The sequence below is a fragment of the Spironucleus salmonicida genome, chromosome 2, assembly GCF_000497125.1.
Source record: "Spironucleus salmonicida strain ATCC 50377 chromosome 2, whole genome shotgun sequence".
NCBI lineage: Eukaryota > Fornicata > Diplomonadida > Hexamitidae > Spironucleus > Spironucleus salmonicida.
The window spans coordinates 1694650-1717500 of record NC_090597.1 but is presented as its reverse complement, the minus strand read 5'-3'; the positions used below and the strand labels follow the sequence as shown (position 1 = coordinate 1717500).

The window sequence follows — 22851 nt, the reverse complement described above, 5'->3', positions numbered from 1 at the left end:
TTATTTAGACTTTCACTTCACCCATTCTGGTTTCTCTCTCTAACTATCAGGAACAGCATCAAAAACATCAAATTTGTAATTATTTTGTTCATCTACGCACATGATAGAAGCGAGATTCTTACATTTGTAAAAATAGTTTGGACAAGACCAGACAGTTACACAAGTATTTGCGAACCACCATTAGTAGCCTTGAGGGGCAAGTTGATGTGCTCTGGCAACGACTGAAACACCATTGAGATGGTTGAATTATTCTACTGCTTTAGGGCCGAAAAGATAACCTGCACCACGTGTTGATGCAGAAAATGTAGGAACCTTGCTATCCGGATCAGACCAAAGGCAATCCGTAAAAGGACCTTCTGCTGGTACTTCAACCGCACGGTTGATTAGCCGAATATCATCAATTTGCTAGCAGCTAGGTGATAAACCTCCGTGAACACAGTATATTTTCTGCCCAACGACCGCTGAAATTGGCATAAAATCGAAGGATTCGACAAAAGCTTTCCATACGGCGGAATGGTTATAATAACGTGAACACTAGTCGTAGAAACCATATGACTATGTGATTGCTCTGGATTCGTGATTCCCTCTTAGCAGGTAAATGGAAGTAGGTGAAATTAACTTATAGCAATAAAGTAAAGTAATAACCTCAAGAGAAAAATATCCTCTATCGACATAATCGCCTAAAAATACATATCGTGTTGGGTTTGGTGCTGAACCTACTTCAAAAAGCTTAAGAACGTCATAAAATTGACCATGAACATCTCCGCAAATCTTTGTAGGCACTGGAACGGATACTACATTGGGTTCTGTAACAAATAAAGCTTATACGCGAAATACTAACTCTTTTAATTAATCTTCTGGTAGTTTCTGTCGCTTTAAAGTCAATTCCAGTATCTGTTAAATGTCAAACATGATTTGAAGTGGAAAATAATTAATAAAATAATAAATATGTACTATAATTAGATTAATATTATTTTATAATAAAGTTAATTTTATATATAATTGTAGTTACACCTTTTCACCTCTAAATGAAGTAAGGAAATAGATTTGCTGTTTTATCAAATGCACCAGATACACCATTTGAAATAGTGGAATAAGAATAAATGACACCATTCTAACATTTTGTTAAGATTTTTGCACCTCAATATAACTCTACAGATACACTTATTAAATCGATTGTCAGAGATGCTAAAATTGCATAAATTTAAATAAATAATAAACTATTTACATAAATCTTTAATTTAAACGAACCATATTCATTGCTTTCGTCAAAACATTAGACTAAATGTACATTATTATTATCTAATGGTGATTAGATATTAGAGTATATAATGCTTTTTGCTTCATAAAACTTTTCAGATTCAAGACTTTCCAATGACATGAATTTAAGATTAATTTTACAGTCTTGCGATAAAAATATAATGGAATAAATATTGATTAAGTATTTGGATATGTGCACTTGGTAAGAAGGAATAAACAATGTCAGATTTTTAAAATTTTTGTTATTTGCTTCAGGTTAGTCGTTTACTCAGGTTGTTTAGTAAAAAATACAATTAATCCTTGTTTAATTATTTGAATAAAAAATAAAAAAACTAATTAATAAAACAACTATAATCTAGTTTGAAGATATTCTCGGATATATAGATTTGGTTTAGTAGTTCTACGAATAATTAAAAATTACAGCTCCATAATAATTGTAGGTTTTATTTACTCTTATAATAATAAAAATTTCATAAAAAGATACATATATTCTCGTTAATCGTTAAAAAATATTTTATGTTTCTGATAAAATAAGAGAAACTTATTAGATATAGCTAAAATTTTTAATGAATACTAAATCTAACCTAACTTAGAATAGTTTTATAGCTGCTATTGACTATATTGATAAACTTAACATTTAAAAAATTGATGAAAATGTCAGTTAAATTTTTGAGACCACAGTTATTGATATTACACATATTCCAAATTATACTCTAGATCTTATAAAATAAGATTTATATAAGTCATGCAAATTTTATAATTTAGCAATAAATTAAATAGAAAAAAACTAGTTATAGAATTATAATAATCGAATTGTTGTTAATAAAAAAGTATAAGATGATATTGCACCCTAAAAATCACTATATTTAAATTTATAAATTATAGTTTTCATTATTTCGTTAATGCTTAGTATTATATATATCAATCTAGACTAAAATGAGATCATCATTAACTTTTTCAAAGATATATTTAACTAGTTTTGCCAATTTGTTATATCATTACAGGCTAGTTATAAACTTGGAGAGAAAGATTTTTATTATTAGTTGAATAACTAAAGAAGTAGTAGACAATAAAAATGATATGATTGATTTTTCACTGATCTTAATTTGATAAACCATTTATTACAAGTTAAGATTTCTCTTTGATTACATTTAAAGCCTCACATAGTATCTCTGATCCAGTAAGTGAACATGTAGTCTCAATATTAAGCAAATATCGAGTATCATCTAAAGATAATTTTAATCCTTCTATATCTAAGCATTTTCTACAGAGAGTACAATTTTATAATTATATATCTTCTATATCATCAAAAACGTTCATAGGGCAATCTACCTTCAGATTAGTATCCGAAAAAGACTTCCTATTCTCCCAATTTACAATTTTAGATTTATATTAAAATTAAGGTAGCATTGAAAACCAGCAAGCAGAAACTGGGCTCCATTTTGCATGAACCTTACCAATTCCTTTATGTGCATACAATTCAACAATAATTTTTTAACCGTGAGCAATTTTAGCCAGTGGTATATTTTCAATCAACGGTCTAACGTTATTCAGACGCTATTTTTAATTTCCGAAAGGTATCCATTCTAAATCAGAAGAGTAAACGGTCTTAAATTCATCACCTGCAGTGATATCTAAACGAAATACAAGCGTATTTTCTTCGGTAATTGTTTATTCATGGAAAGAAAAAATTCTTGGATCCACTTGAATAGGAACCATAGCAAAGCGATGACATAATACTTCATCTGGGATAACTGATGTATTGATACTAACTACGGCTGTGTCAAATGCAATAGTTGGCGTTTCGTCAATAATAACTCTTCTAATTGTGTTTATTATTGGAGTAGTGCCCTCTACTAAATATTAAGATATCTCACCAACCGACAATTTTTTGATCAGAGGCTGCTTAGGCTCTGATTGGATAACATGAACTAAGTCATTAGTGACCTGCATTTGGAATGGTTAAGGAAGTGGAAATAAAAAAATATATGTGAATAAAAATAATATTATCAAAATCCTTCACCTTGAGCACCTTGGACTTATTAATCATACTGCCTTCTACAAAACTTCTCCCATAATGTTTTTTCGAGTGCTAAAAAGTTTCTAATTGTGTACGGATCTTTCTAATCAAATTACTATAATCTTTAATAGTGGAGCATCACCGAAAATATATTGCCTCTAGCTTAACTTTTTAGTATATCAATTCGCCTAATTACTTAATCTGTTTTGGATCTTTTATAGAAATCAATAAGCTGGCACCAAACATCACCAGTCTCCAAAATATCAGAGCCATTTGCCTCCATTCTATCTCTTTAAAGATTAAAGAAGGTTTTAAAATCGCTAAAGTTAATACAACCATCACAATCAAGATCGCATATTTCAAACCAAAAATGTACAGAAACATCTAAATCTGGATTTTCTAGGAAAATTAAAAATCTAATAAAATCAGGATAAAATAAATACTAGCTATTGCTATCTAAAAAAGATTTTAACTAATCCGGGGTAGGCTTTTATTCATTATTCTTTTCCATATAAACACATTCATATAGTTGGGGTTATCTTGTCCTTAGTGCTAAAAGTGCATCAAAAGTACGTCTTATTGCCAATTTACTTAATGAGTTTTAGGCATATCGCTCTAAATCAAATAAAGTTAGCTGTTTATCATGATCCAAATCTAATTCCCAAAAAGAAACATAAAATACGTAAAAATGTTCATATGAAAAACATTTTAAATTTTTATTAATATCCTATTCAAACTGGCTTTACCATAAAGAGTCTAACAACCCTCCTACTTTTTGGTGGAAATGTGTGGAATCAGGAGAATATTCAGTGCCTGTGCTAGAGTGAATTTTCTTTAAATCATGAGAATTGAGATATCCTTTAAAATTAGTATCAGATTCAAATAAAATTCGATAAGAAATTGTCTATGAATATAATGATTAAAACTAAGGGGTATCCTATAAGAATGATAAACCTGGGTGTAGCCTCAATAAAACTTAACATATTCTTTATAAATCATCAATAGTAATTCTATCAGAGTTAGGTTACTTGATTACATTAAATAATCTTTCGTGAATTGTTTTTTATTCAAAAAATTCATTATACCATTTTTTAAGCATAAGTGGTGTTAGAAGAAATTTTTTGCTATTTTGTTATGTGAATATTTGCTATACTATTTCACCATGTGTTAATAATTATTCTGCTATAGTCTCAACTGAAAATTCTTTTCCAAAATATGCCAATGCTAATGGTAGCGCAGTCCACGCTAAAAATCCTGGTAGACCAAAAACACCTTCAAAAATAACATCATTAACAATTCTAAGTTCTTCTTCAGCATCAAATTAAGTTCTTCCTAACCGCTTAGATAAATTTTATGATTTTGTAAATGCTGGATGTAACCCTAGCGTATGTATAGTGATCCCTTGAGAATAAGAATCACAAACTGAATTTATAATATCAATTTCATCTGGATCAGAGGCCTTAACAGGAATTTCAACTGTCTTTAATTCTCTAACTGGTGCTACTCTGGATAATATTTAAGTCTAATCCGGTTATTACTATTGGAAACAACGGGGTGACTATTAAAAAAATGGTGACATGACAGACCGTGGTGATAAAATACTATTAAAGTCAGACACTTATCGTGATTAACCATTCTATGAGGGAGACTCTGGAATAATAATGTTAGATGTACTAGTTTGCTTATCTGATGACAATGCCTCTAACATTATATTGGATAAAGCCGTTTTATAAATAGTTAAATTTACAACTGATGGGTCTATTTTTTCCGAAAATAAATTAAGCATTAAAAATTAATCTTCAGGAGTGCTTTAAGGCTTTGATTATAAGTCTAATTTCAATAATTTTGGTGGCATTATTTTTGGAGTGGCTTATTTGAAAATATCTAAGATTAAAAGTAAAATAAAATATAAATAAGAAAAATTTCATTTTTGAAGATATTTTTGCATCAATGACATTGTGCTTGATGACATGCTAACCTATTTAGGGGGGCTAACATACGGCTTATACTCCAAAGGAGTATATGGAATAGGTTACTAAAAAACAGGCGTTTAGGGCCTTTATTATCCAAAACTTTACTAATATTTTTATAAAATTGAATCTACATTGATCCTGGAACTACCAAGCCTGCTAGTATAAATATCTGAATTTTAATTATTTTAAATTGGCGTTTATGGCCTTACACCAAATGGATTGTATTGTTACGCATTCTATTCTTAAGGTTTTATACTTATATTTGATACATATTGCTGTTAGTGTGGAACAAATACATTATTTTAAACACTTTAAGTATTACCTTAATATTAAGAACCAGTAAACTACACAAAATTTTCATGCTATTTCTCTTTTTACTAGTTAGCTTAATATTGATATTAGTTATTACTATGACTGGCAGACTTCGTAATTTATTCTTCTAACGATCTGACCTGATCTTTATGTCCTGCACACTTATTTTCCAAATCACTATTTTTAATTTTTAGCTGCTGCACTTCTTACAATAGCCTACTTTATTCAGAGCTAAATTCATTATTAATGCGTAGCTACATATCCTTCATCTAAGACTAAATCTTTGCATATTCCGAATTTATACTCTCATACATTCTCTTATACTGCTCATTTTCACTTTCTAAGTTTCCTATTTTTGTTTTCAAAGCCTTGTTTTCAAAATTTAGCTCCTAGTTCCCCTTACCAATATCCTACTCTTTAGACTGCATATCGAGACGCATCTGGCTTAACTCTTTTGCGTAGTTTGAAGCTTGCGTTTCCGCAGTTTTTTGAGAATTTTGTGCGTTTTTAATCTGCAATTCCGCTGATTTGACCGCTTCCTGCAGCTTCGAAATCTCGTTTTGCTGCTGCGAAATGCGTGCCGAATTCATCTGAAAAACATGTTCCGCCAGTGCCCGATCGTTCGGTTTGTCGAATTTGATGGTGAAAAATGGAATGCGCATCGCGCCCCGAATGGAAGCAAATTGGAGCTGCTGCTGGTAAAACGTCGCCACATCCCCAGCTGTCGAAAACACGTTTTCCGACAGATTCGGGATGATCGAATCGAATAGCATAGGCCTCAGCGACGACAGTAATATCTGGGAATCGGTTTGTTGCAGGATTTTTTCGGTGAGCGTCGACGCGGTAATGTCGCAATTGAACAGGAAAAACGGGTCCTATTGACAGTGTAGTTGGACATTTAGCTTGTCTATAACATCTGTGTGTGATATGGTCATCATAATGCGTAGTGACTTTGAATTTGAGTCCGTTTTTAGAAGGATGTTAAACTCCATTAAAATTCTGAAATACAATAGATATATTAGAATATTATAATTAAAATAAAGGGAAATTAATCATATCAACCGCTTTTATAAATTAAGAATGCAAGTTCTCCAATGTTAAAATATATAAATTTTTTCGTCTCGTGTGTGACATATGTGCCGAAGTTTTTGCCTATGCATACATGCCATGGCGAATTATGTTTTTTATCTAATTCTTTTTTTATATGGGCACACATATCTTTTTCAACAGTAAAGCGCTCTAATGCTTGATATGTCAATTCAATTACTTCTGTTTGTAAATCCTCTGGCATATCTGCATTTTTAATGACTTCTTTACCTTTATCCGCCATATTTTAAAATGAAGTGAACAAAAAATATTCACTTATATATATAAATCACAATAGAAAAGGAATTTCTTTTAAATAACTAGAAATTATCTATATTATTTTGTTCGATGAGATAGGTTCTAAAAATAACTGAAATCGATCCTCATAGGGTTAAAATTTTATGTTCATTGATAAATCATTAATACTTAACTTATTTGAATTTCCAAACTTAATTTTATTACAAAATCTTGTTAAATTTAAGCAAAACTATATTTCTATTTTTATGTTAACATTGTCAATGAGAGAACTAGATTATGCGAATCCTGGCTAACTTATATCGACGCATATTTTTTAAGGAAAATTAAAAGAATAATCGCAAGTTATTCCTTATATTGAAATAATCGATTAATTTTAAAAGATTTACCTCAAATTATTTTTGAAATATTGTACAATTAATTCCTGTAGTCTTTATTCAAATTATGAAAAATTAAAATTGAATATTTCAAGACTCATTTTAGTAATATATTTAATTTACATATAATATAGGATTCTTTCAAAGCTAAAATAACATATGAATCTTTATATGATATAATAATTATATAAATTATCTGATAAAGTGACGCATAACAATAATCATAATATATATGTTAGGATTTTTAACTATTATAATAACAAATTATAGATACCATTTTATCCTTATAAATACGATGTCTAATAAATTTATAAAAATAAAATTTGCTATTCAATATTCTATATTTATCAAAGCAATCTTAAAAATAAAATCAAAAATCTATTTAGTTTCTTTATACAGATCTGGAGTATATTTATATGGATATATAATATAATATAATATTTTATTAAATCATAGTAAATGGTTCATGCTCTAACATTTTTTTATCTTTTTACACTTAAGCGTTCACTTATTCATATTGGATTTATATTATTAGTACCAGGTGCATTAATAGCAATGTTAACTTACGCGTTGAGTTTCCTGAATGATCCATCTTTCATTACATCTACTAAGCCATTCAAATACCAAAGACCTCAATTGTTCGATACATTCTCTGGTAAGATTTTATCTATATCACCGGTTAATGACGTAAATAAATAACTATGCATCTATTTATAAGAATCGTTTGATGTTTCATGTGTCAACGAAGCCAAACCAGATCTTATGGTTTATCAGAAAGGGTCATTTCAAAAACTCGCAGAATCTCTTAAATAAGATATTCCAAATTTTGATGTTTAGTCCTTTGTTTCAACATATGAATCATAATACATAACATTTTTTAACTACAATACGGATACAAACAAAGTTTTGCCTCTATATCAAATAAATATAGATCTTAAATAGTAATCAGTTATATATAACGTTTCTATCAACGACAATGTTATTACAAATGCACATAGAACCGCACCATAGTCTCCAGCAATTGATTTAACTGATTTTGATGGAGCATTATATTTCAGCACTTTTGGTACCTTTTTACAACATAAATTAGACTCGTTTTTCGCTTAAAAATTAGCACCAGGTGTTGATAAATTTGAAATCACTATACTTCCTAGCTCTAGTGTTTTTAAGTAAAAAAATTGGTAGATAACTTTCTTTGCACTGTTTGGTTCGTAATCATTTTCTTTTGTATTATTAGGAGTTATTTTACATCGATTTAGATATTGTTGGTTAGTTAAAAGAGTTGGTGTCAATGATTTCAGATTTTGGATATCGATTGTTTTTATTGGTTTTGTAATTATGGAGCTAGCATTTTTGTTTCAGGTTGGATTCAGTAAATTAACTGATACTCTTCCATATTCCGCATACAGAATTGATCTACTAGCAACTGTTTTTATTGCTTCAAGCTTTGCTATATCAGCTTTTATCACTTTTATTGTAGTTATATTTGAGAGATAGTAATAGTTTACTATAATTACTACGGCTATTTGCCTATCATTTTCGATTTTTCCAGTTCTGTTGAGTATATTTGGGACTGCCCCTAAAAGTTTGTTTGATAATTCTTTTATTCCTCAAACTGTAACTTATGTTTTTGTATTTTTATGCCCTGTTCTATCCAATTAATCATTTACTGAATTTTTATTACTTATGCTTAGCAATGATGACCTTGATTCCCAAAGAAAATATGAAGGTCCAAAATTTACTTTCAATTAGATATTCTCTAAGGACCGTACTTAAAAAGAGTTTCCTGAAATTTTTACTGGAAAATTATTTAAGCTTCCCCCTATTGGATTCTATTTAGTCTTATTAACATTGTAAGGTATAATTTATACCTTACTATCAGTATATGTAAGCTACATTAAGAAGGAGTCAAAATCTTTTGGTTTACCGTGGAATTTTTTGTTCAAAAAGGAGTTTTGGTAGTCTTATTCTATTATTAAAGACAAATCTATAGTTTTATAAATTGAAGGAATTAGTAAAAGATATAAAAAGAAGCATGCTTTGTCAAATCTTCATCTTAAAATATAATAAGACTCCATATATGGCGTAATAGGAGCAACTGGAGCAGGAAAAACAACTTTATTAAATATTTTAGCAGGTTTCTAGGATTTCGATAAAAATATAGGCACATAATATAACTTATTTGGAAACGATATGAATAATCCATATATTCGACTTAAGATGTTGAGTAAGATAGCTATTTGTCCGCAGGATAAGATTAATATGTTTTCTCTTTTATCAATCTAAGAGAATATTATAATATTTTAGCGATTAAATAATATTGAGTAACAATCAATAGATGAATTTTTAGAACTATTAAATTTAAATTAAGCTCTTCATAAAACATTTTATCAGTTATCAGGTGGTATGTAACGAAGATTTGCATTATTATGTTCACTTATGTAGAGCCCAGAAATTTTAATGCTTGATGAAATGACAGCTAACGTAGATCCTTTGTTGAAAAGAAATATTTGGGATACAATACATAAATATTATGAAACACACAAAATATCTATTATTTTAACCAGTCATGATAGTAACGATATAAATAATATTGCAGATTATGTAGCCTTTTTGGAGAATGGAACAGTACTAAAGTAAGGTTTACTGCACTAATTTGTGCAAGATGCTCCTGGTATGAAACTCATTATTAATTATCATCCCTAAGATTTTATTTAAATATTAGATGATAACCATATTATCTACTTTCTAAACTGGAATGGAAAGCAATCAGAACTTTTCATCGATATATAAAGTAACGAATAATTTACAAAAATTATTGGATTATTTGATTAATTTCCAAATGAATAGTATAGTATTGTTTCATACCCCATTAATGAAGTTCTTTATAATTCTTACTAAGATAAAGTGAATATTGATGAAACTGCTAATTCCAAGGATAATGTCATAATAGTAAATGAGACTAAACTTTTAAAAACATTTTCTTATATTTACAGTGCAATACTAACAAAGTTTTATGAGGGAAAAGCCAGTAAATTTGCAATTTTCTTAATAAGTTCTGGTGTTATATTGTTCTTCTCGATATTATAGTTATTTATTATGAAAAGTGTTAGATAGACTTAAGTAGATTTTAGTGAATAATATGCTGGATTAGCTAGAAGTCAAAGTTTTCAAATATTCAAAAGTGTATGTTAATTATAAGATACAGATGTTGAATAAAAAGTTTTCGAGTGTTTAACTAATTAAAGATCTTCATTCATGAATTATCAAGCATTATAGCCTCCATAAGTAGGGTATTTTTCATCTCCGTAACGTTATTTGGATATTATCTAATTTGATAACTTATAAGATTATTCTTTCAGTTTTGGATAAAATAGTTATTTTCTATCGGATTATGGTACTAATTATCATTTTATTATTATAAATAAAGATAGTTAGTTGTCAGTTTAATAACAAATTCCATAACAGATAAAGTAAATCTCAAAGACTGGATAGTATAAGATATTATAAAATAAATTCGAATATTCTAAAATATAATCTGATATTACCAATCTCAAGCTTTCAGATACGAACAATATTGAAAATTTCTTTTCTTAACGACTTATTAATACAACTGCTGATAAACTTTTGTATAAATCTGATATTATATTATTAAATGATTCTATGGTTGCAGTTAACTCATTTGTAGATTTGTAAAATAATAATATGCATAATATTACTCTGAATACGCTAAGTTAATAGTAATAAATCATATATGAAGCTAAAGCTGTCTTAGGTATCGTTGATCCTTATAAAAAATAAATTATCTTACCTTAACCTGGTTTTTCTGTTGAAAAATTCTATGTCAATACTAAATAAATCTTCAAAGATAAGTAAATGCCATAAATGTAATATTTTAGACATAACTCTCCGATATTTGATGGACCATGGTTTATAGATATGGATCCAGTTTATTCTGTGTAATATAATAACGATATAATTACAAAAACTTATGAAGCATTAGTACGATAAAGCCTCAAAGATTCAATAAATGATGAAGTTAAACTTTATAATGATGTATTTATATAAGGAAATTGGAATTCAATGCCAAAATTTGTAGAAAATACAGTTTAAAGACCTGACTATGCCACATAAAACTCCAATGCTTATTTTACATTTATGTATTTTGCACCTTGGATATAATGCTTACTATCAATTATAGCATTATAATAGATTCATAAAGTATTAGATTAATTTAAATTGGCATTTATTAATGGTATTTCCATTTCTATTTTCGTTTTCATACTTTCTAAACTAGTTATTGAAATTCTGGTATATTCCATAAAAATCTATATTTTATTTTTAGTCATGTGGATGGTTTAACCAGCGTAAGCATATACAGTATTAATTCTTTGGTATTTCCCATTACTCTATTCAATTTCTACAATCAGCTTTCTATATTTCATTGAGTTGCTACTATCTAATTACTCTATTTCATGTTTATATGTAGGTATTTGTACGGTAATAGTTGTATTAGTAAATCCAATCATGTAGCCTACTCTGTTGATATCATTATTAATATCACTTTTTGTACCTGGATTTTACTATATAGTCGCTGCAAGAATGAATGCGTTGGAGTAGTCATATCCGAGTTATTATTTATTTTTTGGGATATTAGTTTCTTTTGGTCAATTTTTCCTATTGTTGATAATTAAGTATCTTACCACTATTAAAAATTCACTGAAGGTTAAAAAAGTAAATGATGAGAATCTAGTATTAACAGCAAACAATATTAATGCATATTATAACAAGAAAGCTTAAATTCTCACTGATTTTAATTTATAGATTGGAAGATCATAAACCACCTGTTTAGTTGGAGCTAATGGTTGTGGTAAGTCAACATTTACAAAATGTTTGACAGGGTATTAAGTACAATTTACAGGAAATATATAAATATCATCAAAACTAGGCATAGTTCCATAGGATGATGCTTTTGACCCACAACTTACAGTTTATTAGAATCTTTAAATATATTCAGTATTCTCAGGCCGCGATGTTAAACAATTAATGAAGTCTTGTGGTCTTTTGTAATATCAGAATGTAATTTCTGGTTCTTTATCAGCTGGAACTAGTAGAATTTTAACAATCGCTTGTGTTATGATTACAAATCCAAAGCTATTGATTTTAGATGAAGTTACGGTGGGACTTGATTTTTCTATGAAAAAACAAGTTTGGTAAGCGATTTTGAATTAAGATTGCAGTTGTATTATTATCACTCATGATATGCTTGAAATTGAAGCATTAGGCAACTAAATATGTATAATGCAAGGTGGGAAAATTATTAATTCTGATTCCCTTTAGAATACACTCAAAGAGGCAGATTCTGGTTATGTGTTAAGTATATTTTAGGAAATCGAGGATTAGGAGGCAACAAAAATGAAAAACTAAGCGATTAAATATTTTGATAGCTAAAAAACTCTTCATGATGTCTTATAATATCTTGAATCGAATTAAATTACTTATGGAAACTGGTATTTAGAAAAAATATCAATGGAATCCGTATTCCTACACATTATCGGTAAACAAAAGTGATATTTTCACTATTTCATATTTCTGGTACTTTGCTAAGCACTCCATTAAAGTATCGTTTATCTCTAATAAAAACAACAATGCTAATCCCCATACCAACTATTAACATAATTATATAAAACCAGATAATACCTGCACTTTCATCCGGAACATTAATAAGACTGAGTGCACCTGCTACAGGCGGAAAAGCAAATTATCCTATATTTAGCATAATCCCACCAAAGGCATATGCATTATTCAACTAACTTGGCTCTACAACGTACGAAAATAATGATTTTCCCACTGTAGCAGAGGACCCATCGAAGAACCCAATGAAGAACGCTGGAATATATGATGGTAACGACTAGCTAAGAAAAAGAAGAGCAAAACTAACAATTGCAAGAGCAAAAAATATTATATTTAAAAGAGGTCTTTATCCAATCCAGCTAACAAATGCACCACAAATAGGCCCACCCAAAATAGAAGCTACAGAACGAACAATACCAGCTGTATCGGCATAAGAAATATGATTATTCAAATAAGTTATAATTAAAGTTTATGCACCATAACAACATGAAAGTAATAAGCAAAATGCAGAGCAAATTAGCCAATAATCTAACGGTAAGAAAAAAACTTTCTTAGCAAAATACATAATGCTAAAATTATTAGGGATCCTTTATTTAAGAGGTTATAGTTATGACATTACATCTTATATATGTTTCTTTGATTAATTATTAATTAATTATTCCTCAATATGTGCAGTTAGAATTTAATTTACTTCATTATCCTCAAAATCATCAAAATTCATTGAATCATCCTTATTTTCTGATTAGTTCTATTTTAATTCTTCTAATTTTTTCATTTCAATTTTCTTATCAATCTTTAATAATGGAATACACGTCAAGATAAAAACCATCAAACTAGCCAATGATACATAAACATTCATCCAATATGTGGTTTTTAGAACACTAATAAACTATACATTTGTTACTGCATCATCTGCTTGAGTACTATCATACATTAGTTCGTCCATTAAAGCAGGAATAATAAAAAAGCTGATTAAATTTGCACTAGTTGCAACAGACATACAAATACCAAATCCTAAACTTTCAAGCCGTTTTGGAAGATATTTAACAACCATAGCTGATTAGACTGAAAAGGTAGCCTCAGGAAATGCGCCAGCAATTAGTCTAATCCCCAACAAGGCGTTATAATTTCGATAGAAAAATGGCATTGGGATGCATAAAATCACATTGTAAATATTCATGAAAATACCACATTTAATTGGACCATATTTGTCAATAAACGGCGCGCAGACGAGTGGCATGAAAAGACTACCAAGAAAAATGCAAGAGGCCAAAAAGCCGATTTAAGAGTCATCGACACCCATAAGAGGCTGAATATACGTTTATTATGCTGCGATTGAATCCCCAATATAAAGTCCGGAAAATGATGCTAGAGTCCCAGCAATAAAACAACATAAAATCTCAAACCCGGAGCTTTCGACTGATTCTTCATTTTTCGGGATTTATTTTGAGATTTAACGTTCATTGGCAAATACAGGAACGTGATTTGTGCGTAGTGTAACCTATGTCTTAGAAGTAAAATTTGTTTAGTGTGACATTCGTGATTAGTTAGACATTCTGCTAGAGATATTTGCTCGTTTGTAGTGTTTTACCTACATTTTTTACACAGATTCCATCATCTCTAAACGGCGTGATTTAGGTGCTTTTTACTTTTATTTCATTTTTAAATTAGATTATTGTAAATAAATCTATTCTCAAATATATAAATGAATTATAATTAAAAAATTATGCAAAAATTTTCTTTGTTATGAAGGTTTGTTATAAAGACTGATGAGTTATTTCGCATATATGAATGAATAAGTAAAAGAATTACATATATTTAAAAATAAAGTAGTTATTTAGTTTATCGAGATTTAAGATAAATTTAGTTTTGAATCTAAATTGATATAATTTATAATCAAAATGGTTTGTGATTTTCTAGTAAAACATGTAATAACTAATTGAAAGAAATATTATTATTATATTTAGAAAGTTACTAAAAAGGTAAATTTGATTGATAATCTTAATAAAAATTATTGAACAAATATATGATCACAATTAGTATCACTTGGTTTCGACCTTCTTAGCATAGAAAGCAGTCTTTTCGGCGGCAGTTTCGAAAATACCGTGACCAAACTTAGAAGCAGTACAATACCACTAAATATTGACAGACATGGTATTTCTTCTGGGGAGAAGGGCTTTTCTAAGAAGAACGGCTCTCTTCTTGGCACCAGGACATGAGCCACGGATCATAACAAAGTCACCCTTAATTAAACCATAGTTGACCCATCCACCCATAGGGTTGATGCATTTATCAGTTGTGTCGAATTCAGTACGAAGGCACTTAGCATTAGTAGCAGAGTCAACGAGGAATATCTGCTTGTTAGTCTCAGTTCTGTGGAAGTAACCCATCTGACCAGCACGAGCTACAGTCCACTGGACGTTAGCTGGATGCCATGAACCAATACAGGCTACCTTACGGTTACCTCTTCTGGTCTTTCTAGGAAGTCTAGTAACACCCCAACGAGTGATAACACCCTCGAAACCACGGCCCTTAGTGATGGAGATAGTATCAATTTAGTCCTATTTGGCGAAGATTGAAGCAACTGGTATTTCCTTTTCGAGGAGGGAAGCAGCAAAATCTACTTTCTTGGCGATATCACCACCGTTGACTTAGATTTCCATAACTACGGCTCTGCGAGAAATAATAGGAGTGAGATCAGGCTGAGTGTGAGCAAGAATTCTAATGATACAACATTCTTCTTTCATGCGCTTAAGCTGGGTAGCCATGAAATCGTTCTGTGTAGCCTTAGTAGCATACTGGCTGAAAGCACCGTTTTCACGTTTACCACCGCGGGCGCATATTCTGCGCTTCATGGATGCAGCGAGATGGGTAGCGTAAACGGTAGTAAGAGGGCGGATACCAGAGGCAGTACGTACATAACCAACAATACCACAACCAATCATGGGAGGAGTATCAATAACAGTGGCTTAGTCAACAATCTGCTTGTTATGGAGGCATGAACCACGGTGTTCGATGAGACGGAGTACATGAGTAGAACCAGCCTTATAACCGGCAAAAGCGGTTAAATGGGGAGCAACCTTGGAGTCATCAGTAGGGAAGGAACGGATGGAGCCACGGGACTTACCACATCTCTTCTTAGGGAGGAAACCGAGATTACCCTTTCTGCACTTAGAATAGTTACGATGGGCCATTTCACGAGGAGTGGTGAATGAATTTAAATTAATTTTTAATTTTATTAAATAACTTATATAATATTATACTAATAAATAAGTGAAATGAATGACTCAATTTTATGCTCTTTTTCTGAATCAATTCAGGCAAGATGTATACAGTTAATTGAAGATATCAATAAATTATATTATTCAAATACATAATGTTAAGAAATTTAATAATAGAAGTACATAAGTGATGGAAAAACAGCAACATATAATATTTTAATGGATTTTATCATCAAATATTAGTCTGACTAAGTAATATCATATTCATAATAAGAAATTGACTCTTTTGGTCAATTGGCTAAATAATCTGATGCATTTGAAATCAAATTTAACACCTCCAAGTCTCTGACTGGAACTTTTTAACAACCCATGATATTTTCTATAAACTAAAGTGACTTCAGTGGGATTTCAAATGATTAATGCAATTGTACGTAAAGAAGTAATTAAGAGGAAACCTTTCTTAATTTCCCACCTGGTTTGCCTAAAAAATAGCTACAGAATGATATTATACCTGAATCTCCAAAATCTTAGCCTAGTATGCCTAGGACACCAACAAAATCTAATAAGAAACTATTTTCTACACCAAAATCACCTTTTTAATAATTTCTCAATGACAGACTTCTAGATTCTCCTAAAAATGGTATTTTAGATTACGATGAGAGTTGTGAGCTTTCAAGTCTCTCCAGTAACAATGATGATGAAGTTAATTGTAAATAATTGAGATAACGTTAATATCTCAGACCTGAGATAGACTATAGATATAAAAAAGAACTCGATCAGAGATTAGAAAAAGCTGAATAAATTAAATAAACTAAAATTTAATAAGTTTAAATGTAAGCTTAAACTGTATCAAATAAGGTTGATATTCTTAAAAAGAAACGAGAGGAATAATAAGAATCACTAAGAGCGTTAATATAACAGAAATTTGAGTCTTCTGAGAGACGAAGGCGCTAGTATTTATAAAACAAAATATCCAATAAAAGCAGTCATGATATTAAAAAACTGTCAATTATAATTTGGTAACCATAATTTAACGTAGCCACATAGTTTGTTCAACACTCATTTATCCAAAGTGTTAAAATTATTCAAAATGGAGTTAATCAAGAAAGTATAATTTTTAACCTATGTGTAAACCTTATTAATTTTCAATCAGAATCTATTGATTTTTGTTAAATAATTTAAATGTAATAGCATGCAAGTCAATAAGAAGTTGTGTTAGTGTAATAATAGTTAGCCTAACTTCTGATTCTTACAACATTGTATGCACTATTTTACAATTAAGATATTATGTATAAGGAAAGGAGTAGTTTAGACATTAATTCTTATGAGAGAGTAATCGTGTTTGATGATAATCCGGTTAGTTAATTATCTAAATCAGTTTATTCAATTCCTGGATTAATAAATGAACCAATATATTTAAAAATTCTTCATCTTTCTTTTAAACAAATGCATGAATCAGTAACTCATTTTAATAACATGAAAATATTTTTAGAATTTTGTTTGTCTCCTAAGATTAACTCATTAGTTACTATAGACTAGCTTATTCTATGCTTAATAAACAAGTTATAGTATCCAATTTTACCAGATGAAAAGATAATAAAGGTATGCTTATAAACATAGTAGGATTAATCATTTAGCTAAGAATATGCATATGTATTTGATCATTTTTCTTCAGTTTCTTCTGTTTTATAAATACTACAGATATTCTTAGGATTTCCAAATTTTACTGATTGTATATAAGAAGAATAAATTTTTATATTATTTTCTTCTCTGGTTTCATAAATTGCATAGATTTTACTTTCCCCATAATCATACATACACTCATTTTCAAAATTTGATTTAGCATTTAAGGATAGCAATTTTTTGTTTGTGGAAGTTTAGAGTATATTATTCTAGCTAATTAAATTACTGGTTACTTTGCTTAACTCTGAATAATTAAAATTCGATTTCTTTAACGATGAAAAGCTGTAGTAAGAATACTTTACTACAACCAAATTAGAACTCATATCAGTTCTTAGTATGATATTTTAACCAGGAATTATCTATTCAGAAAAAGATGCAATGAATTTTCATTTAGTGCAATTCTCTGTTAGAACAGATAACAACAGTAATAACGTGCTATTTATTAATTAAGTAGGGCATTTTGAATATCACTCAATGCTAAATACTCTTGTAAAATAGTAATTTAATACAAATGCAAATTGCTATTATTAAGAAGGAGTCTATTTGGCTTTAATGCTATTTTAAGCATTCCTTAAATTTGAATACTTTATTACATATAAAGAGTTATGTATTATTTTTGAAAATGTCCGGGATCATCTTCCACTAGAGGTTTTTGTTTACTCAAAAACGGCAAAACTGTTCAATGAATTAAGTAAAGCAATGTTGTTACCTGTAGATCTGAATACAGGTTTTTTATAGAATGAATGAAATATAATATATTTAGTATTACTATATTATAGTGGAATTAAATGAAACGAGTTATTATTATTGGAGGTTCGGTATCAGGAGTAACCTGTGCATTGACTTTAATAGCAAATGATAAAAATTTAGATATTACTATTATAGAGTCTTCATCTTATATAGCCAAACAGACTTCATCTGCATAGTCACTCATCTCCAAGTAATGTGAGCTTAGTTAAACATTCTTCACCACTAAATAAATAGTTGAAGAGTAAAATATAAAAATTCTTCTTAAAACATGTATTATCTCTATAAATTAAGAGGCTAAACTTATAGCAACCAATGATTGTAATTTACCTTACGATTATTTAGTCATTGCTACTGGTACTAAAAACACTCATACCTTTGATTCACAACGATTTATTCCTTTTAATACAGTTGAAGGGTTATAAAAATTATAAAATTTCGAGCAATAATCTGTTGCAATTATTGGAGGCGGAATTTCAGGGGTTGAAATTGCATCAGCTTTTGCAGAGAGAAAAGTGAAGACTTTGTTAATTACCGATAAAGAAAAGCTGTGTACGTCAAATTTTGATATAGAGTTTTCAAATCAAATTGAGAAGTTACTTAAAATCAATAAGGTGGAAGTTGTATTGAACTAGAAGGTCACAAAAATAGTTGATGTTCAGAATCATGTGGAAATTATCACTACTAAAGAAAAGTACGAGGTAGATTGTTATATAAATTGTACAGGTATTACGCCTAATGTTGATTTTCTTAAGGATATAGTAAAACGAAATGATGAAGGGGCAATTATAGTAGATAAAACTTAGTGTACTTCAGTTCCAAAGATTTACGCCATTGGAGACTGTGCAACAGTCTATTCAAACCTCATAAAATAGGATATTTTCGCCCCATCTGCTTAATTGGCATCAAAATCTGCTATTTCATGTGCTTGTACGATTTTGGGAAAACCACTGCCAATGTAGGGTACTTAAAATACTAAGTGTCTTAACTTATTTGGATATTATTTTTGTGCAACTGGTAATCCACTGCATATACTGTCAGCACCTTCTGCTAAAAGAGTGAAAATAAGTGATAACCATAGGGCCGAGTTTATGCCTTCTTTCGAAGTGGTTTCAATGTAATTGACCTATGATGAGGAATCACGAGCAATTTACGGTTCGTAGATATTCTCGAAACATGATATTTCGAGCTATATAAATGCACTGTCTCTAGCGATTCAGAGAAACCTCAAAATTGAGTAAATGTTGGTTATGGATTTCTTCTTCTAGCCGTATTTTGGAAAACCGTGGCACATGATCAATTTAGCATGCATGGCAACCATTGGCCTTCCACCATTTGAGCAATATAAAATAAGAAATGAAGGTTAAGAAGAAATACAGTGATTTTCATTCATCAAAACTTTTAATTATCTCCTGGCTTAAAAGCTAAATTCGTTCAACCCTACTCTATAATTCATCTATATCCATAGCATCATCTATTTCTCGAACTTTATACATAACCAACCCCTACTGCTCTAATAACTAATAAAGTTCAATAATTTGATCATCACCTGCTAACTCTCTTGCTTCTTATATAAGATTCTAATTCCGCAAGGTTGCAATCTATGCTACTTTTCCTCCCTAAAAGCAATAGAAGGCACTAACAAAATCATATCGATTTGAAACGGTAAATGCAAGAATTTAAGCATATTTTTGCACTTCCTGAAACCCTATTTTTAGCAGTAAATAAACTATTCCTATAGCAAAAAACTCAATTCTAACATCACATAGTGTCAAATCAACTAATTGAAGCAAATTTTATTGGATCCATGGAAGTGTTTCTGAATTTGCAAAAGAATGTGCGGCTGCAAAAATCATGCAAAACCTGAAGCAATGGAATGTTTTAGGAATCTCGAATTGGCTGATAATTCTAAAAACTTGGTCTTAAGCTTCCCAAACTGTGAAAACATCAACTAGAGAAAGAATTCCTGAAATTGTATAGTTAGTTACCCAGTCGCCTTTGTTTAGTGTTATTATAACTAACAAATTCAGGATTTCACTGAATTATGGTTGCATTTCTTCCCGTAATTCTGATGTTTCAACATTTGCGCATAATGCAGAAATTGCATTGGAGGCTGTCTCGAGGTTTTATATGTGTTCATTTTAAAAAATTTGCGTTAGATACGTAAGAAGTTATTGTATAGCTGTTGCGACTAGAATGTACGTTTCAACATCAATTTCCGCTTCTCTAATTACAAAAACGGTGCAAAAAAGCTCTAGTAGATCACAAATTTAATCAATTCTTATTTTGTCGTTGGTGAACAGGTTTTTAAAAACCCGTGAAAAATGCTAAGAAATATATTCCGGGTGTGTTTTTATTAATAATTCTGTTGCTGTGACTAAAGAATCATAAATTTCGGTATAGAATGGAAATGAATTGCTTACATGAATAAGGAGATTGCATAGTGTTGGGAAAACATTTTCATCAAGAAAATGAGTTTTGTTATATGCTGCCTAATTCGCTCGAAGGGAATTTAGTCTTTATTTAATGAAAACTAGAAGTAGGAAGAATTATCCAATTGAACTACAGTTTTAAACGTGTGAGACAGCTCTGTTTGTCAATTCACTGGTAAGCTAAATATAATCTTAATATTTTGTAACATCATTAATAACTGCATTAATTAACCATAATGCTATCCAAGATTTCTATGATTTATCTTCTATTAATGTGCTATAATAATTCATAATTTCAATTGTATAATTGATAAATTTTTAATCTTATTCTGTGCTATTTAAAGCCATTCTTCGTAAAATTTATGCTATAGCAATAGTAGTTCCATAAAAATCATTATCTTCTGCGGTAGGTAATGATTAAAATAGATTTGTTAAGACATCTTCTAAACTATCTTTTCTAATAAAGTTAAAATAAACTCCTAAAAATCTAGCTAATTCATCAATAAGTGAGTTAATAGATAAAGTAACATTTGAAGCTGCATAAAAATATTCAGCATTTAACGGCGTAAATATTTAACTATCAAATGTTTATGCTAATTAGTGTAGTTAGTATATTGGTAAAGATAATAGCGAATCAACTTACTGATTACTAGAAACTAGTTCTTGGTACTACATTTTAATTAAAAATAATATAAAATTAAATAGCTAAAGTTATAGTTCTTCTGGTATATCTACATTACATTCAAAAGAAAATCTTAAAATTTTAATTAGTGACCCAATCTAATGTGGAGTAAATATGGTGTAATTTTCTAATTATTTTAATACAAACTATATTTATGGAAGCATTTTAACTTAATATTAGCTCAAAAATTCTTAATATTTTTATTTGGTTACTTGATCATAATTATTAATTTTTTTATAATTAATAAAATAAGACAGTAAAATTTCTAAAACTTACTATTTGTACTAATCTTCTGCCAGATATAAAGTATTCAGCTTTTAGATAAAAAAATTTAAGTGGTTCATATGTTCTTAAAGTATATTCGCCAAAGATGCATTATATGAATTTAAAACACATTTAACTATAAATTAGTCGTGCTATTAAAACGTATCAACAACAAAATAAATAACAGGAAATAATCTTTCGGTAAATAGCTACTTAAATAAATCTCGTGCTTTAATTGAATTTCTATTTCTACGACATGCAGCTTAAACAATGAAACATCCTGCATAAAATTGGTCTTGAGTTAAAGATTACATTAAACTATTAATGTAATTCATTGAATCAATAAGTGGTAAATTGTCTAAACATATGCAAAAAGTTTCATAATTAACTTAAAATTATTAGGCAGACAATGAATTGACTAGAATTTTAGTAGACATCGATAATATCTATTACTTTACGTCAATACTCTTTGGATGTAAGAATATTTTTACCCAATTTTTAAACTGTGTTTATGCTAATAATGTGATTTCATTGCTAGAATTAATATCTATTATTTAAACGCATTATAATGGAAACTAATCTGTAATCATCTCATTTTATATTTATTATGAAACAATTTCATATTATTCTGATGAATTAGCTTATATTATATCCCTAAATAGTTTTTCAAGCATTTAAGGAAGGAAAAATCATCAAATATTAAGATATATAATATATTATTTAGTTTGTGAATGCAACTTTAATTATATACTTAACATATATTTTGACACTTTTCGCGTATCTAAAGATAGATTTAGATATTATCCTACTGTAATAATATATTTAATTTAAAAATTACGCAGGATTTTATTCTATTAGTATCAAATAAATTATTATAGTTATTATTCATTAATCTTACAATTAAT

At 29.3% G+C, this 22851-nt stretch overlaps 12 protein-coding genes across 12 annotated transcripts; 4 read left to right on the top strand and 8 right to left on the bottom strand. All coding sequences in view use genetic code 6, as the record gives it.

Annotated features, from left to right (window-relative positions):
- Window positions 1-12: 12 nt before the first annotated feature.
- Window positions 13-912, bottom strand: SS50377_22138 (Serine/threonine-protein phosphatase; the record flags this gene model as incomplete). The annotated part of the gene is made up of 1 exon (XM_067906030.1): window positions 13-912. One exon carries the CDS (start codon window positions 910-912, stop codon window positions 13-15), a length of 900 nt encoding a protein of 299 aa, XP_067767347.1.
- A 116-nt stretch (window positions 913-1028) lies between these two features.
- On the top strand, window positions 1029-2339 carry SS50377_22137 (uncharacterized protein; the record flags this gene model as incomplete). The annotated part of the gene is made up of 1 exon (XM_067906029.1): window positions 1029-2339. One exon carries the CDS (start codon window positions 1029-1031, stop codon window positions 2337-2339), a length of 1311 nt encoding a protein of 436 aa, XP_067767346.1.
- A 13-nt stretch (window positions 2340-2352) lies between these two features.
- Window positions 2353-3213, bottom strand: SS50377_22136 (DNA-directed RNA polymerase subunit D; the record flags this gene model as incomplete). The annotated part of the gene is made up of 1 exon (XM_067906028.1): window positions 2353-3213. The coding sequence occupies one exon, from the start codon at window positions 3211-3213 to the stop codon at window positions 2353-2355; it is 861 nt and encodes a 286-aa protein (XP_067767345.1).
- Window positions 3214-3269: 56 nt separating this feature from the next.
- Window positions 3270-5135, bottom strand: SS50377_22135 (Phosphoprotein phosphatase 2A regulatory subunit; the record flags this gene model as incomplete). Its single annotated transcript, XM_067906027.1, has 1 exon — window positions 3270-5135. The coding sequence occupies one exon, from the start codon at window positions 5133-5135 to the stop codon at window positions 3270-3272; it is 1866 nt and encodes a 621-aa protein (XP_067767344.1).
- Window positions 5136-5204: 69 nt separating this feature from the next.
- Window positions 5205-6557, bottom strand: SS50377_22134 (uncharacterized protein; the record flags this gene model as incomplete). The annotated part of the gene is made up of 1 exon (XM_067906026.1): window positions 5205-6557. The coding sequence occupies one exon, from the start codon at window positions 6555-6557 to the stop codon at window positions 5205-5207; it is 1353 nt and encodes a 450-aa protein (XP_067767343.1).
- Window positions 6558-6622: 65 nt separating this feature from the next.
- SS50377_22133 (Dynein light chain) lies at window positions 6623-6895 on the bottom strand (the record flags this gene model as incomplete). The annotated part of the gene is made up of 1 exon (XM_067906025.1): window positions 6623-6895. The coding sequence occupies one exon, from the start codon at window positions 6893-6895 to the stop codon at window positions 6623-6625; it is 273 nt and encodes a 90-aa protein (XP_067767342.1).
- An 847-nt stretch (window positions 6896-7742) lies between these two features.
- SS50377_22132 (ABC transporter family protein) lies at window positions 7743-12854 on the top strand (the record flags this gene model as incomplete). Its single annotated transcript, XM_067906024.1, has 1 exon — window positions 7743-12854. The coding sequence occupies one exon, from the start codon at window positions 7743-7745 to the stop codon at window positions 12852-12854; it is 5112 nt and encodes a 1703-aa protein (XP_067767341.1).
- A 13-nt stretch (window positions 12855-12867) lies between these two features.
- On the bottom strand, window positions 12868-14577 carry SS50377_22131 (Major facilitator superfamily protein; the record flags this gene model as incomplete). Its single annotated transcript, XM_067906023.1, has 1 exon — window positions 12868-14577. One exon carries the CDS (start codon window positions 14575-14577, stop codon window positions 12868-12870), a length of 1710 nt encoding a protein of 569 aa, XP_067767340.1.
- Window positions 14578-14959: 382 nt separating this feature from the next.
- SS50377_22130 (Ribosomal protein L3) lies at window positions 14960-16111 on the bottom strand (the record flags this gene model as incomplete). Its single annotated transcript, XM_067906022.1, has 1 exon — window positions 14960-16111. One exon carries the CDS (start codon window positions 16109-16111, stop codon window positions 14960-14962), a length of 1152 nt encoding a protein of 383 aa, XP_067767339.1.
- An 84-nt stretch (window positions 16112-16195) lies between these two features.
- On the top strand, window positions 16196-18568 carry SS50377_22129 (uncharacterized protein; the record flags this gene model as incomplete). The annotated part of the gene is made up of 1 exon (XM_067906021.1): window positions 16196-18568. The coding sequence occupies one exon, from the start codon at window positions 16196-16198 to the stop codon at window positions 18566-18568; it is 2373 nt and encodes a 790-aa protein (XP_067767338.1).
- A 41-nt stretch (window positions 18569-18609) lies between these two features.
- SS50377_22128 (NADH oxidase) lies at window positions 18610-19950 on the top strand (the record flags this gene model as incomplete). The annotated part of the gene is made up of 1 exon (XM_067906020.1): window positions 18610-19950. The coding sequence occupies one exon, from the start codon at window positions 18610-18612 to the stop codon at window positions 19948-19950; it is 1341 nt and encodes a 446-aa protein (XP_067767337.1).
- A 3-nt stretch (window positions 19951-19953) lies between these two features.
- On the bottom strand, window positions 19954-22620 carry SS50377_22127 (uncharacterized protein; the record flags this gene model as incomplete). Its single annotated transcript, XM_067906019.1, has 1 exon — window positions 19954-22620. The coding sequence occupies one exon, from the start codon at window positions 22618-22620 to the stop codon at window positions 19954-19956; it is 2667 nt and encodes an 888-aa protein (XP_067767336.1).
- Between the last annotated feature and the right edge of the window lie 231 nt (window positions 22621-22851).